General features: G+C 47.0%; 1 protein-coding gene across 1 annotated transcript; it reads left to right on the top strand.

Moving 5' to 3' along the window:
• The first annotated feature begins 2,564 nt into the window (after window positions 1–2,564).
• Window positions 2,565–14,054, top strand: LOC115148326 (uncharacterized histidine-rich protein DDB_G0274557-like). Its single transcript, XM_029690251.1, has 3 exons — window positions 2,565–2,653; window positions 3,165–3,310; window positions 13,582–14,054. Exons 1-3 carry the CDS (start codon window positions 2,565–2,567, stop codon window positions 14,052–14,054), a joined length of 708 nt encoding a protein of 235 aa, XP_029546111.1.
• The last annotated feature ends 1,980 nt before the right edge of the window (window positions 14,055–16,034 follow it).

The following is a 16,034-nucleotide window of genomic DNA, read 5'->3' as shown; positions in this document are numbered from 1 at the left end:
TGATAATGAATTGAAGATCTGCTCATCTACAGATGTAGGATCTTCATTTGAGCCAATTTTCTACAGCAGGAAAATAATCCTGCAGCAATAGGACATGTGAATGATTTATGGACATTTTTGTAGAGGTTGATATATTTTTCTTAAGGGAAAATCAAGTCTGAAATTTCAAAGCAGTAATTAAACTTCAGAAGCATTTTTAAACCTTAAATACACTGCAAGTTTTACATTTCCTGCATTGCAGGAATGTTCTCCTGAAACAGGGTGATCAAATGAAGATCCTACACCTGTACACATTTCTGCGGACAGTATGTTTGAAGTCATAATCAATGTTTCTGAAGATCAACAGTGGGTCTGTTAATCTACTGTTTTGTGTGTGTCCTAGTTTTTATATCCCAACAAGTCCTTTGTGACTCATTAATAAAGATGAAGCTAAATTAACCATGTGCACACTTCACACCTCCCAGATCATCAGTTTCAGACAAAACAGGAAATGAGGTGTGAGGTAATAATTATGTGGTTCAGAGAATTTAAAGACACAGTCTGTACTGTACCTGTAATCTGATGGGCCTATGAGCTCAATGAATATGGACCTATGTGTAACAGGGTGAGTGACTGGTTGCCAGGAAGTCAGGCGCAGGAGAGCAGAGATGGGTGATAACAGGAGAACTTTAATATGCACCCTGGCCCAAAGGCACAGGCGAGGCAGCACAAAGCACAACCATGGTAACATGAACTGGATTAAACAAAACAAACAAGCCTAGGTTTGAAACAAACCTAGCGCAAGCCAGCCTGTAGCGTAACACCCTACACAATGAACAATTCCACACACGGACATGGGGGAAACAGAGGGTAATATAAATTTAGTCTGATGAGGGAATGTGAACCAGGTGTGCGGGAAAACAAGACAAAACAAATGGAAAATGAAAGGTGGAGCGGTGATGGCTAGAAGACCGGTGACGTCGACCGTCGAACGCCGCCTGAACAAGGAGAGGTACCGACTTAAGCGGAAGTCGTGACAGTACCCCCCTTGACGCGCGGCTCCAGCAGCATGTCGACACTGGCCTCGGGGACGACCCGGAGGGCGAGGTGCAGGGCGATCCGGACAAAGACGGTGGAACTCCCGCAGCATAGAAGGGTCCAAAATGTCCTCCACCAGGACCCAGCATCTCTCCTCCGGACTGTAACCTCCCAGTCCATGAGGTACTGAAGGCCCCTCGCCCGACACCTCGAATCCAGTATGGAGCGAACGGAGTATGCCGGGGCCCCCTAGATGTCCAAAGGGAGCAGAGAAACCTCCCGCACCTCAGACTCCTGGAGCGGGCCAGCAACCACCGGCCTGAGGAGAGACACATGGAACGAGGGGTTAATACGGCAATCGGGGGGAAGCTGTAACCGGTAACTAACCTCGTTCAGTCTCCTCAGGACTTTGAATGGCCCCACAAACCGCGGCCCCAGCTTCTGGCAGGGCAGGCAGAGGGGCAGGTTTCGGGTTGAGAGCCAGACCCGGTCCTCACTGCGGTGACGGTCTGCGCTGGCCTTCTGGCGCAGCACGGCCCGCTGGAGGTGAACATGGGCGGCGTCCCAGGTCTCCTCCACGTGCCTGAACCAGTCGTCCACCGCATGAGCCTCGGTCTGACTCTGATGCCAAGGCGCCAGAACCGGCTGTTACCCCAGTACGCACTGGAAGGGCGAGAGGTTAGTGGAGGAGTGGCGGAGCGAGTTCTGAGCCATCTCGGCCCAGGGCACGAATGCCGCCCACTCCCCCGGCCAGTCCTGACAATAAGACCGCAGAAACCTACCCACATTCTGGTTCACTCTCTCCACCTGCCCATTACTCTCAGGGTGAAAACCCGAGGTAAGGCTGATCGAGACCCCCAGATGTTCCATGAACGCCCTCCAGACCCTCGAAGTGAACTGGGGACCCCGATCAGACACTATATCCTCAGGCACCCCGTAGTGTAGGAAGACGTGTGTAAACAAGGCATCCACTGTCTGTAGGGCCGTAGCGAGACCGGGAAGAGGGAGGAGACAGCAGGACTTGGAAAAATGGTTTACAACGACCAGGATCGTGGTGTTACCCTGTGAGGGAGGAAGATCGGTGAGGAAATCGACCGACAGATGCGACCAAGGCCATTGTGGAACGGGTAAGGGGTGTAGCTTACCTCTTGCCAGGTGCCTAGGAGCCTTACACTGGGCGCACACCGAGCAGGAGGAAACATAAACCCTTACGTCCTTTGCCAAGGTGGGCCACCAGTACTTCCCACTCAGACAGCGCACCATCCGACCGATGCCTGGATGACCAGAGGAGGGTGACGTGTGGGCCCAATAGATCAACCGGTCACGGACAGCAGATGGAACGTACAGACGCCCAGCGGGACACTGGAGGGGAGCGGGCTCTGCACATAACGCCCGCTCAATGTTCGCATCCAGCTCCCATACTACCGGCGCCACCAGGCAGGAGGCCGGGAGTATGGGGCTAGGATCCATGGGCCGCTCCTCTGTGTCATACAAAAACAGGTGAGCAACAGAGGGCTCTGGGTGAAAATGGTGCAAGCTCACCTGGGATGACGCCAGAGCGCTCTGCCTGCTGCCTCAACCCCCAGAGGAACCAACCCGACACCGACTGGCAGTGTGAACTCTGCGGCCACAGATGGTGCACGGGAAGGCCCCCCCTCTGGCCTCCCTGAGTGCAGCACCCCCCAGCTCCATAGGCACCAGAGCGGTGGTGCTGGGAGATGGAACCGACAGAGCAACATCTGAACGTCCGCGGATGACCAGCAGGTTATCCAGCCGGATGGACAAGTCCACCAGCTGGTCAAAGGTGAGGGTGGTGTCCCTGCAGGCCAACTCCCGATGGACATCCTCGCGCAAGCTGCAGCGATAGTGGTCGATCAGGGCCCTGTCGTTCCATCCTGCTCCGGCGGGCATGGTCTGGAAGTCCAGGGCGAACTCCTGGGCGCTCCTCGTCCCCTGCCTCAGGTGGAAGAGACGTTCACCCGCCGCTCTACCCTCGGACGGGTGGTCAAAGACTGCCCGGAAGCGGTGGGTGAACTCCTCGAAGTGGTCCAGTGCCGCATCTCCTTCTTCCCACACGGCATTAGCCCACTCCAGGGCTTTCCCCGAGAGGCACGAGATGAGGGCGGACACCCTCTCACGTCCCAAAGGAGCCGGGTGGACGGTCCCCAGATACAGGTCCAGCTGCAGCAGGAACCCCTGGCAGCGTTCCGCCTTCCCATCAAACGCCCTGGGAAGGGCGACACGAATCCCAGTGGGACAGGAGAGGCGAGTAGTGGAGACCCCTGTTGTGCTGGTGGGGGCACTAGAGGGACTCCCTGTCTCTCCCAGCGGTTCATAGTCTGGACGACGCGGTCCATGACAGCGCCGAGATGGTGAAGCATCGCCGCGTGCTCCTGGACGCACTCCTCTACCCCCACAACGGGCGCACCCGCTCCTGCTGACTCCATTGATCAGTGTGGAATTCTGTAATGGGGTGAGTGACTGGTTGCCGGGAAGTCAGGCGCAGGAGAATAGAGATGGGTGATAACAGGAGAACTTTAATATACACCCTGGCCCAAAGCCACTTCCGCAAGAAGTTTTGTTTTTGTTCGAAATAATCCATATTTATGTACAAATACCTCCATTTTCTTAGTGCGTACAGATCACTTATCCAAAGGCATAACGTCCGAGCGCGGAACGAGAGACGAAAAGTCCAAATGTTCCATTACCGTACTTAGAAGCATGTCAAACGCTGTTTAAAATCAATCTTTATGGTATTTTTAACGTAAAATTGCAATAATATTCCAACCGGACAATAGCATATTCATTCAAGAAGAAAAAGAAGGAACGGCGTGCTCGCGTGACAGCGCATATCCAATCCCTTTGTTGCCAGGCAGACCACTCAATAACTGAGCTCCTATACTCTGCCCAGTGACAGGAAAATGCTCAAACCACTTTCTGAAGGCTTTAGACAGCCAATGGAAGCCTTAGGAAGTGCAACATCACCCCACAGACACTGTAGCTTCGATAGAGAATCAAAATAAGGACTACAATTCTCAGACTTTCCACTTCCTGCTTGGATTTTTCTCAGGTTTTTGCCTGCCATATGAGTTCTGTTATACTCACAGACACCATTCAAACAGTTTTAGAAACTTCAGAGTGTTGTCTATCCAAATCTATATTGTAGTTTCTGGGCCAGAGTAGTAACCTGTTTAAATTGGGTACGTTTTTCATCCGGCCGTGAAAATACTGCCCCCTAGCCCAGACAGGTTGAACAAAACAAACAGACCTAGGTTTGAAACAAACCTACCGCAAGCCAGCCTGTAGCGTAACACCCTACACAAAGAACAATTCCACACACAGACATGGGGGAAACAGAGGGTAATATACATTTAATCTGATGATGGAATGTGAACCAGGTGTGCGGGAAAACAAGACAAAACAAATTGAAAATGAAAGGTGGAGCGGCGATGGCTAGAAGACCGGTGACATCGACCGCCGAACGCCGCCCGAACAAAGAGAGGGACCGACTTCAGCGGAAGTCGTGACACTATGCACTCAAACCTAACTCTTCTATCCAATATTTCCAACCCAGGGACCAAGAGTCTTGCTCCGTTTTGGCTCAAATGTTGAGGATTTTCCACAAGCAGTAATATCTGTTATTACTGTTATCGTCTAGAGAAAATAAGAATGCCTCACTCTTGTTCACTGCAGTTCATAATCCTTAGATTTTTGGTGTGTAGAGTTAATGAAGTCATACTGGTAATGGTCTGAAACCATGGCTCCCCTGGTGGACACCTGCTGTTTAATCACCTTTTAAACATGCGTTGGAGCAGCACAAACACACACACACACAACACACACAGGGAGTTTTGTGTAGGAACAACACACAGCCTGTTGAGACTCGGGGTTTGTCTTCTGGCCAACATCTTGTGTAGCTGGAAACCCTCAAGATGGCCTACGCCTTGAGGGAGAACAGAGAGATGTGTAGCTAGAAACCCGCAAGATACCCAGCATGTCACACAGACTCTGATGTATCTGTTCTATCTTCTGTGAAGAGCTGATGTGAAGAGCTGATGTGAAGAGCTGATGTGAAAGAGCTGATGTGAACAGCTGATGTGAAAGAACTGATGGTAAGAACTGATGTGAAGAACTGATGGTAAGAACTGATGTGAAGAGCTGATGTGAAAGAGCTGATGTGAAGAACTGATGTGAAGAGCTGATGTGAAGAACTGATGTGAAGAGCTGATGTGAAAGAGCTGATGTGAAGAACTGATGTGAAGAGCTGATGTGAAGAGCTGATGTGAAGAGCTGATGTGAAAGCTCTGATGTAACCACTATGAGTAAAACACTCATGCTCTGTCTGACCTTTCTCGTCTCTCCTGTCTGTACCTCAATGATATTTGCAGAACATATGTTCTGTCATAATCATGGGTGCATGTAGAACCAGAGGTCAAAACAGAATCCCATTTCCATCAATGACCTCCAGACTGTGACACTTGTATCTGGAACAACGGCCCCTGTGATGACATAATAAACATGTGACCCTGTGGCCAGGTTTGTCAGTAGAAGTGTCTTTTAACGGAAAATACACTCTCTAATTGGTTTGCCTCTCCCACGGTGGTTGGAGCCCTGCCTGTAATTGCTCACCAAAAGGAAGTGGAGAGTGCGTCGGAGTGTTTCACATCCCTGTGTAGGTCCGAGCTGATGGGTACACTCATGTCCTTCAGTGCATTACCCAGGGATCACCTGGAGAAGGGTGACACAGATAGATCTCCCTCATATGCCCCATGGGGTGTCTGATAGCGTAAAAGCAAGGTAGCCACGGGAGACCCGTTGACCTCGGGACAGGATATGGGGGCATGTGTGATGGAGTGGGGGGTTGGGGGTAGAGGACGCTGGGCTGGGATGAAGAGAGCAGGGTAATATATGGGGAGGAGAGAGGACAGTCATCTCTGCACTCCTCCTGTCACTTGATCCCCTGTTCAGCCACTGTTGCTTTAATCAAGGACAATGCTTCAAAAGAACACACTGCCTGCCGCTGCACACACAGCCCAATTTTGTTATGTGTGTGAGCGAGAAGATATGTGTGGATTACTGCAACTCGCTATTGCGGGGCTCCCTGCCTGTGCCATTAAACCCCTACAACTCATCCAGAACGCCACAGCCCGTCTGGTGTTCAACCTTCCCAAGTTCTCTCACGTCACCCCGCTCCTCCGCACACTCCACTGGCTTCCAGTTGAAGCTCGCATCTGCTACAAGACCATGGTGCTTCCCTACGGAGCTGTGAGGGGAACGGCACCTCCGTACCTTCAGGCTCTGATCAGTCCCTACACCCAAAGAAGGGCACTGCGTTCATCCACCTCTGGCCTGCTCGCCTCCCTACCTCTGCGGAAGCACAGTTCCCGCTCAGCCCAGTCAAAACTGTTCGCTGCTCTGGCACCCCAATGGTGGAACAAGCTCCCTCACGACGCCAGGACAGCGGAGTCAATCACCACCTTCCGGAGACACCTGAAACCCCACCTCTTTAAGGAATACCTGGGATAGGATAAAGTAATCCTTCTAACCCCCGCCCCCCCCCCCCCCCCCCCCCCCAAAAAAAAAGATATAGATGTACTATTGTAAAGTGGTTGTTCCACTGGATATCATAAGGTGAATGCACCAATTTGTAAGTCGCTCTGGATAAGAGTGTCTGCTAAATGACGTAAATGAATGTAAAATGATATCTATCTTAGCTCATTTGTGCATCTACATAAGCATGTGCATAGCTGTGTGTGTTTGGTGGTGAGCTGGTGCGTCAGTTCAATGTATGTGTTTGAGTGAGTGTTTGTACATGTGATAGTGTATGTCTGTCAGTGTGTTTATATGGGAACCAGCCAGGCCAGGGCTCGCTGTTCTGGGGGAATAGCAGAAAAAGCAAGGCCCCCTGCGCCTGCAGCAGGAAGGAATGACTTGGTCAGCTCAGCGTTCAGCGCAGGCATGTTTGTGGACAGCCCAGAGGAAACTTGTGTATGTGTGGTAATGTCAGCGCTAATGTTATGATTGGTTGGGTAGAGGACCTTTGATGACACGCTTAATGAGAGGTCTTAGGGAGCATCCCAGTGGGGAGAGGGGAGACCTCCCACATCAAACACTCTCTCTCTCACACACCCCTCGTCTCATTCCACACACAGCTCTCCGCTCCCTCTCCTTCCTCTCCTTCCACTGGAAAAATCAGATACATTCTTAAAGCCGCTCACTCCTCTCCTTCCCTTGTGTGGCTTGTGGAATTTCCATTTTCAGGGCAGATTATACTAAATTCAGAACTAATTCCTGCAATTGAAAATACAAGATAAAAAGCAGAGTTGATGCATTGCATTAAAGCCGCACATTTTTGTCCTGTCGGCTGTTTAAAAATCTGTCTGTGTGTTTATGGTTTGTGATGAGAGCGAGAGCCTGAGTGTGTTCCTCTTGAGGAGCAGCTCATTTCTGAGAGGGCTAATCTCTACTGAGGGATCCAAAAAAGAGGGGGAGTCAAGAAGCTCACGAGATGAGAGATGAGGACAATATGAGGAGCCTGCTAAACAGACACTCAGTTTAGCTACAACCCAAGCCCGTGGATTAACACACAAAGACACACACAGCCTTAAGACACTGATTCACCTAGCTACAGTATCATATTGCACTATAATACAGATGTAAGTGGTATGTCACTGTATTAACATACATCATGCTATACACAGATACATACAAATGCCTGACTGACTGCACAACCCCAAACTCAGCTATCCACATTGAGAGAGATAGCAGAGCCTTTCTTTCTGCGTGTCATATTCTCCCCTCTCTTCTCTGAGAAGTTTACTCAGCTTGGGAATTACATCTTACAGATGGCTGCTCCGCTTTGCTCAGGGAACGGGCTAATGTCACAAGGGGAAAATATTATTTCAGGACTGACCTCTGTTTGAAAGTGTTCCCAGTGAGTGTTTTCTGTGACCCCCTGAGATATCAACGTCCTCATCAAAGTTCTGATCCTGCTGTAGCTGGACTGGACATACTGACTTCACTCTGGAGGGAAAAGGATGCAAACCAATGGCACTTCCTGTGGCCTCCCAGCCTACTGTTCACTGTAGATGACACTTGGTAGCTGCATTGATAACCCAATCTAACCCTTCACTGGCATTATGCACAGCTCTTGGTGTTGGGTGTGTATTTTAAAGGCCTTTGGAGGATGAAGGTACAGCTTCAAATGGGTACAATATGAAATGAGTATTAAAATGTTTTTCTCCCTATTTGTTTTCTATATTATTTTCTACACTTGTTATTATATAATCAATCAATCATTTGACCTGTACGATTTGCCTTGTTCGGTCATTTTGTTTTTGGAGCACAGAAACATCAACGTTTTCTGTCCCTCTTTTTTGGATATGTAAGAGATGAGCCTGTTTTCTCAAAGAGGAAAAGGCCTGGTGGTGTTTTCTTTAGACCACGCTCTAGTGATGAACATACTGTACATCCATAAATTAACATCAAAGTGTGTCTGTGCTCAGGGAAATGCTTGTGAAGTATATTTGAAGACCAGCATGACTTCTTCACTCAATCTCCTCCCTCTATCAGCTGCTGAGGAAGAGGAGGGGAGGAAGTTGAGGATGATGAGGAGGAGGGATTTGTTTCTCTCAAAGAACTCTGATAGTTATTTCATCGTGTAACATGATGTGAATTTATTATCACATCTCTCCCTGAATCAGCCAACATTACATCTACTGTAGCCTACAGAAAACATCAGGTCAACAGTTAATGTCAATGTATTGCTGGGCTATTATTGTTACATAGTTGGCCCGTGGTTACTGAAAATGTCATGAGGGATGATAAATAGTCTGATTCTGTGGAGTGTGTAAACCATTGTACCAAACAGAAAATGCCATTGATTCTAGATAAGCATATTGTTAAAGTGAATAGATTCCTCCCCTCTTGTGATATTAATCTAATGGACAGCTCCTCACCTCACTCTCAGGAAATAGCTGTCATTATTGGAATGGCTAATGTGGGAAAGATGGCATGTCAATCGTCATCAGTGGAAGACAGCCAGCATACAGCGTTGACCTGGTGGGAACAGTCACAGACAAAGTCGCAGGATTTGACCTTTCAATAGGGTCACAGAGTCAAACTAGGGAAAAGACCCCGATTCTGACCACAGGAGTTAAGAATGTCAACACATAGGCCATATAGATATTTTGTTTTATTTGATTTCCATGGATCTGGGCCTTATATCATGCAATCATGTATGCCTATCATATGCTGTTATCTCATGACTTTCTGGGTATAAAGATAATTGCCATGGAGACCTGTGTGTCAGCTGCTGTCTTCACAGAACAAGGGAGGTTGGTGAGAGAGGTTGTTGTTGTGGCTCCTACCTGATTACAGATCAACCAGCTAAATGATAGCTCATGAACGGACCTAGTTGTTACCAGGAAACTACTGTGATCTATGAACATGACCAAATATTAAAAGGAACTAATATTTCATATGTGACAGAGGTTAAATTAGTTGACTGGTTGAACTTGGCCTTTGAGTGATAAACTGCCTGACATTTCTTCATTGATAAATCAATTTGTATTATTTGTATTATGTATAATTTATATTGCAAGGATTATTTTCTGTTTTAATTCCATATTCATTATTATACATTGGATAGTGGTCGGCTTGGTATCCTTATAGCAGTGTATAGCAATAGCGACAAACCGAATCTTTCAGCAGCACTACAGAAAAGTCATACTTTTGCTTGAAGATAATCTTAACGAAATCCAGCTCATAAAGCCTATGGTGATAAATGATTCTCATGAGAACTCACTTTTCCCCACGTCGACCGAGTCATAGACGCAATTCCGTTCTGCAGCGATGGAGGGCTGTATGTACTCTATCCCTCATCGTGGCGTCAGCCAAAATGTATCTTGAATGATACTGTTGGTGTACGTCATGTTTTATCAGAAATATCACCATTATCTGGCAAAGAGGTAAAACACAAGCCGCAATAGAAGTGATCATAAATGAAGGAACAATCAATATCACAATCACATCATCATTAGCTTATAGAAAAAAAATCCCAATTATATGTATAATCAGTATAATTGTATTCCTGTGTTTAGAAAGCATTCATTCATTATAATTATAGGCCTGTGTTTTATTGACAAAAAAGGCCATAATTATTTTTTTTGTGTTGTGTTTTCTGGTAAGTCCAATTATATTCATTCACAGCTGCTTTTCACATGACGAGAAAGTGTGGGCATAATACCTTAGATGCAGACATACCGTATTAGATGTGGAATATCACTGATTCATATTTCATGATTCCAGACTCATGATAAATTATTTCTAGACAAATTATATGTTGTGACAAAAATCGATTATTATTTTAATAGACAATTCTCATGTAAATTAACGTTATCTTTCTCTTCTCACAATTTAACATTATATTGAATTAATACTTTTCAATAATCCCTGTTGCACGTTATTCAATCATTTATGTGGCAAAACTAACATACACACAATTCGATGTATTAAATCCATTTTTATTTCTTGAAATAAATCAATGTTAAGACCCTGGTCAAAATGCAAATTAGATGAGCAGACTGTGGGATAAGGCTAGTAATGAGTTGAATATGTTAACTGCAGTGCCAGATTGATCGTTTGTGACAAAAATTGTAGTAGGCCTATTCGTTGTACAAAAAAATCCCAAATCTTATTCGGTTATTTGTATACAGCCCGGAAAATGTCCGCTAATGTGGCGTTTCTCTCCGGCAAGGAGAGACAGAAAACAGTAAACTGAATTGCAACACGAATTGTGGGTTTTCTCCTCATCTCTTATTTATAGAGCTTTGGATACTCACACAAAACAGGACGGCATTAAATGATGCCACTATGATGGAGCTGTTGTACACCTTGTAATTGAGGAGTGGATGCTCTCACAAGAGAGTCGCAAGAAGGATTTCCTTAGAGAATGTCTATGCCCCATAGGTAGCGGTCTTACAGGTTTGATCAGGGCTCTCCAACACTGTTCCTGGAGAGCTACAGTCCTGTAGGTTTTCACTCCAACCCTGTTCCTGGAGAGCTACAGTCCTGTAGGTTTTCACTCCAACCCTGTTCCTGGAGAGCTACAGTCCTGTAGGTTTTCACTCCAACCCTGTTCCTGGAGAGCTACAGTCCTGTAGGTTTTCATTCCAACTCTAATCTAGCACACATTTATCTAATTATTAGCTGGTTACGTACAGGAGGGTAGCTCTCCAGGAACGGGGTTGGAGACCCCTGGGTTAGATAGCCATATAGATTTGTATGAGTCTCAGCCTGAAATTGATAGTCCTCAATTTATTTTAAATAGCCAACCTTTTAAAAAACGAATAATGATTATGAATTTAAAAAAAAAAATGTAGGTAAAAAGTAATCAAGATTTTTAGGCTGAAATATGTTTCAATTTACTGTGAATCATTTGCAAGTAGATGCTGTCAGTTGCTATGAGGTCGGTGTTTAAAAAGCAATGTAAGAAACTAAGTGAAAATCTTGTTTTTTTTTTCAATCATCTGGACAGTAATCTAAAATGTGGAGTCTATTAGTAAAACAACATGAAACCTTTAGAATTATATGTATTTTATTTTCAGTATAATCTTCATGGGGAATAAGTTGTGTAAAGGTACATGCTCTTGGAGAGCATTAGGACTTGTCTTGTAAAATACCCTGGGGGCTTCTGCCTGTTAAAGTCTATTTCTATTCTCCTTATGCCCCTCCATTCAAATGATTTAACACACATGCATGCCTGGCTCATCCCCTTGGTTAACTAAACGGTTAACAGTTTAAGGCCTTATTGATTTTCTCCTCCCTGGCTCCTCCTTTGTGAGATGGAACGGTATGTAAGTCATATTTCAGCAGATTTGATAAATTAATTAAGGTCAAGGAGACATATATGATTTTAAGGGTCTGGATGGAATGAGATTTTGGTACAATTTGTTGAATGTTTAAGCTGATGATATTAGGGTCGATCCATCAAGCGGGTTGGAGGCATTCTGCTCAGGGCTATGTGTGGGTAAGGAGGGTGTGTGTGTGTGGGCGGGGTATGTGTGGGTAAGGAGGGTGTGTGTGTGGGCGGGGTATGTGTGGGTAAGGAGGGTGTGTGTGTGGGAGGGGTATGTGTGGGTAAGGAGGGTGTGTGTGTGTGGGCGGGGTATGTGTGGGTAAGGAGGGTGTGTGTGTGGGCGGGGCATGTGTGGGTAAGGAGGGTGTGTGTGTGTGGGCGGGGTATGTGTGGGTAAGGAGGGTGTGTGTGTGTGGGCGGGGTATGTGTGGGTAAGGAGTGTGTGTGTGTGTGTGTGTGGGCGGGGTATGTGTGGGTAAGGAGGGTGTGTGTGGGGGCGGGGTATGTGTGGGTAAGGAGGGTGTGTGTGTGTGGGCGGGGTATGTGTGGGTAAGGAGGGTGTGTGTGGGGGCGGGGTATGTGTGGGTAAGGAGGGTGTGTGTGTGTGGGCGGGGTATGTGTGGGTAAGGAGGGTGTGTGTGTGAGCGGGGTATGTGTGGGTAAGGAGGGTGTCTGTGTGGGCGGGGTATGTGTGGGTAAGGAGGGTGTGTGTGTGTGGGCGGGGTATTTGTGGGTAAGGAGGGTGTGTGTGTGTGTGTGGGCGGGGTATGTGTGGGTAAGGAGGGTGTGTGTGGGGGGCGGGGTATATGTGGGTAAGGAGGGTGTGTGTGTGTGGGCGGGGTATGTTAGGGTAAGGAGGGTGTGTGTGTGGGCAGGGTATGTGTGGGTAAGGAGTGTGTGTGTGGGCGGGGTATGTGTGGGTAAGGAGGGTGTGTGTGTGAGCGGGGTATGTATGGGTACGGAGGGTGTGTGTGGGGCGGGGTATGTATGGGTAAGGAGGGTGTGTGTGTGTGGGCAGGGTATGAATGGGTAAGGATGGTGTGTTTGGTGTGTGTGTGTGGGGTGTGTGGTGTGTGTAGGGGGGGTGGGAGCAACTGGTCTGTTGTGGATTGACTTAACCTCTATCACTTTGATGGCCTTTGTATTTCCACTAGTCCAATGGAGAAGCAGATGTCCCTGTACCCCCCTGACACCCCTCTAACCGGGACACACCCTCACAGGGAGTGGGGACACATCCATACACACACACATACGCAAACACACACATACACATACACACACACTGACCTTACCCCCCTACTCACATTCACACAAACACATCCTCCAACATGTACACAGTGTCTGAGGGTTATATAATGAATTAGAAGCACAGAATGGGAGATGTGAGGCACACACACACAGATTCTCACAAGGATAGACCAGCAGAATGAGCAAGGGCCATCGATGTAGCCTTTTAAATGAAGTCTTGGTCCCCGAAGCTCCCAGGCATTGTATGTTATTTATTTGGCTGAATTAAGACTGTGTAATGAATACCCCCCACACCCTGGTCTCTTCCTCTGCCACTTGACCCCCCACCTGATTCCCCACTTTACCCCCCACGTGATCCCCCACTTACCCCCCACCTGATTCCCCACTTTACCCCGCACCTGATCCCCCACTCCACCCCCCACCTGATCCCCCACTTCACCCCCCACCTGATCCCCCAGTTTACCCCCCACCTGATCCCCCACTCCACCCCCCACTCCACCCCCCACCTGATCCCGCACTTTACCCCCCCCACCCAATCCCCCACTCCACCCCCCACCTGATCCCCCACTTTACCCCCCACCTGATCCCCCACTTTACCCCCCACCTGATCCCCCACTCCACCCCCCACCTGATCCCCCACTTTGCCCCCCACCTGATCCCCCACTCCACCCCCCACCTGATCCCCCACTTTACCCCCCACCTGATCCACCACTTTACCCCCCACCTGATCCCTCACTTTACCCCCCACCTGATCCCCCACTTTACCCCCCACCTGATCCCCCACTCCACCCCCCACCTGATCCCCCACTTTACCCCCCACCTGATCCCCCATTTTACCCCCCACCTGATCGAGCACTTTACCCCCCCACCCGATCCCCCACTCCACCCCCCACCCAATCCCCCACTCAACCCCTCTCCGTCCCCTCAGTAAAAGGGAATTCACTCTGTACTGAATGTTAACCAGTCATGAAATGAGTGACCAAACAGGAAGTCCAAACAGCCTGCCTCTCCCTCTCCGTCTCTCTACCTCTCCCTCCCCATCTCTCTCCCTCTCCGTCTCCATCTCTCTCTCTCTCTCACTCTCTATCTCTCTCTCTCTCTCTCGCTCTGTATGGTGTTGTGATTCAGCATTTGACTGAAATGTTTTTGATAGCCCTCTGGAGTTGCTCCACCAATAGCTTGGCTTGGTGCATATTTTCCCTGTTTCCTTCCCTTTCGAGAGAGAAAGGCCATTGTGTACGCAGCCAGGCAATCATTTTCATTGGTTTCGGCAATTTGTGAGAGTTGGGATGAGGCAGAATAATTAAAATTTATAATTTATGCTCCATTAAAATATATGGGTCGGATTAGGGCCACATGTCAGCTGTGTCTGAAACTCTGAATATAATATAATATTTTCAAGATTATTCTTTCTGGGTTGTAGACAAACAATGGCAAATGTTTTCCTAATGGCATTTGGAATCATTTCCAGCGTGTGAGAAAAGCAGTTATCATTCAATGTGCACCTCATTAGCCTCTCATACAATTTGAAAATATTGAAATAAACACGTTTGACTTGACCAATCCTACATGTATTAGATATTAGTTTGTTGATCATTTTCCCATATTGTTTGTTGATCATTTTCTCATCTTGGGATTGCTGTAGAAATTCTCCTCTGGCAAAACAAGACACAAATTAAATGCTATTGAGTTTCATTTTGTGTCACGCAGTAAACATTATTTGGCTGAGTGCAGAACATGAATACAAATATGCACAGATGCGGTGTAGAAGAATTACATCTGATCTCTGTGTTCCTCAGTCAGTATCCATTTAGCTTTTTATAGTGCATTGATAGCAGATCACACAGTATATTATACCCAGCTCTCTCAATACTCCAAATAACTATTTTCCAGAGCATGAACTGCTGAACCCCTGACAGGTTCCTTTACCTGCCTGTGAAGCTCTGGTCCTCTTGGGTGAAGCAAGTCCTCTTGGGTGGTCCCTCCATTCAAAGGCTCAGGGTGAGGGAGGGCCAAGGGGAGGGAGGACCAGGGGGAGGGAGGGCCAGTGAGATGGAGGGCCATGGAGAGGGAGGGAGGGCCATGGAGAGGGAGGGAGGGCCATGGAGAGGGAGGGAGGGCCATGACCGGTTCACAGAGACAATAAAGAGAAGACGGGAATTCTTTAAGCAAATTAGCCATACAGTAAAGACATTTGTATGTCCACCTTCACATTTCTCTCTACCTCCTCCTTCTCTCTCTCTCGTACTCTCTCTCTCTCTCATATTCTCACTCTCTCGTACTCTCTCTTTCTCGTTCTCTAGTACTCAATTCAATTTCAATATAAGGGCTTTATTGGCATGGGAAACATATGTTTACAATGCCAAAGCAAGTGAAATAGATAGTAAACAAATGTGAAATAAACAAACAAAAAAATTAACAGTAAACATTACACTTCCAAAAGTTCCAAAGAATAAAGACATTTCAAGTGTCATATTATGTATATATACAGTGTTGTAATGATGTGCAAATAGTTAAAGTCTCTCTCGTACTCTCGTACTCTCTCTCTCTCGTATTCAATTTCAATTTAAGGGGCTTTATTGGCATGGGAAACATATGTTTATATTGCTAAAGCAAGTGAAATAGATAAAAAACAAAAGTGAAATAAATATAAAAAGATTAACTGTAAAAATAAAACTTACAAAAGTTCCAAAATAATAAAGTAATTTCAAATGTCATATTATGTCTATATACAGTGTTGTAATGATGTGCCAATAGCTAAAGTACAAAAGGGAAAATAAATAAACATAAATATAGATTGTATTGACAATAGTGTTTGTTCTTCACTTGCCCTTTTCTTGTGGCAACAGGTCACAAATCTTGCTGCTGTGGTTGCACACTGTGGTATTTCACCCAATAGTTATAGGAGTTT

This window comes from Salmo trutta, chromosome 15 (assembly GCF_901001165.1).
Source record: "Salmo trutta chromosome 15, fSalTru1.1, whole genome shotgun sequence".
Taxonomy (NCBI): domain Eukaryota; kingdom Metazoa; phylum Chordata; class Actinopteri; order Salmoniformes; family Salmonidae; genus Salmo; species Salmo trutta.
The sequence above is the reverse complement of the archived record's forward strand: the minus strand, read 5'-3'. Positions and strand labels throughout refer to the sequence as shown.

Coding starts and splice junctions, on each gene's coding strand:
- LOC115148326 (XM_029690251.1), top strand. CDS start 2,565: ATGACGCCAGAGCGCTCTGCCTGCTGCCTCAACCCCCAGAGGAACCAA. Junction 2,654..3,164: donor GAACTCTGCGGCCACAGATG/GTGCACGGGAAG, acceptor CACGTCCCAAAG/GAGCCGGGTGGACGGTCCCC. Junction 3,311..13,581: donor TGGAGACCCCTGTTGTGCTG/GTGGGGGCACTA, acceptor CTGATCCCCCAG/TTTACCCCCCACCTGATCCC.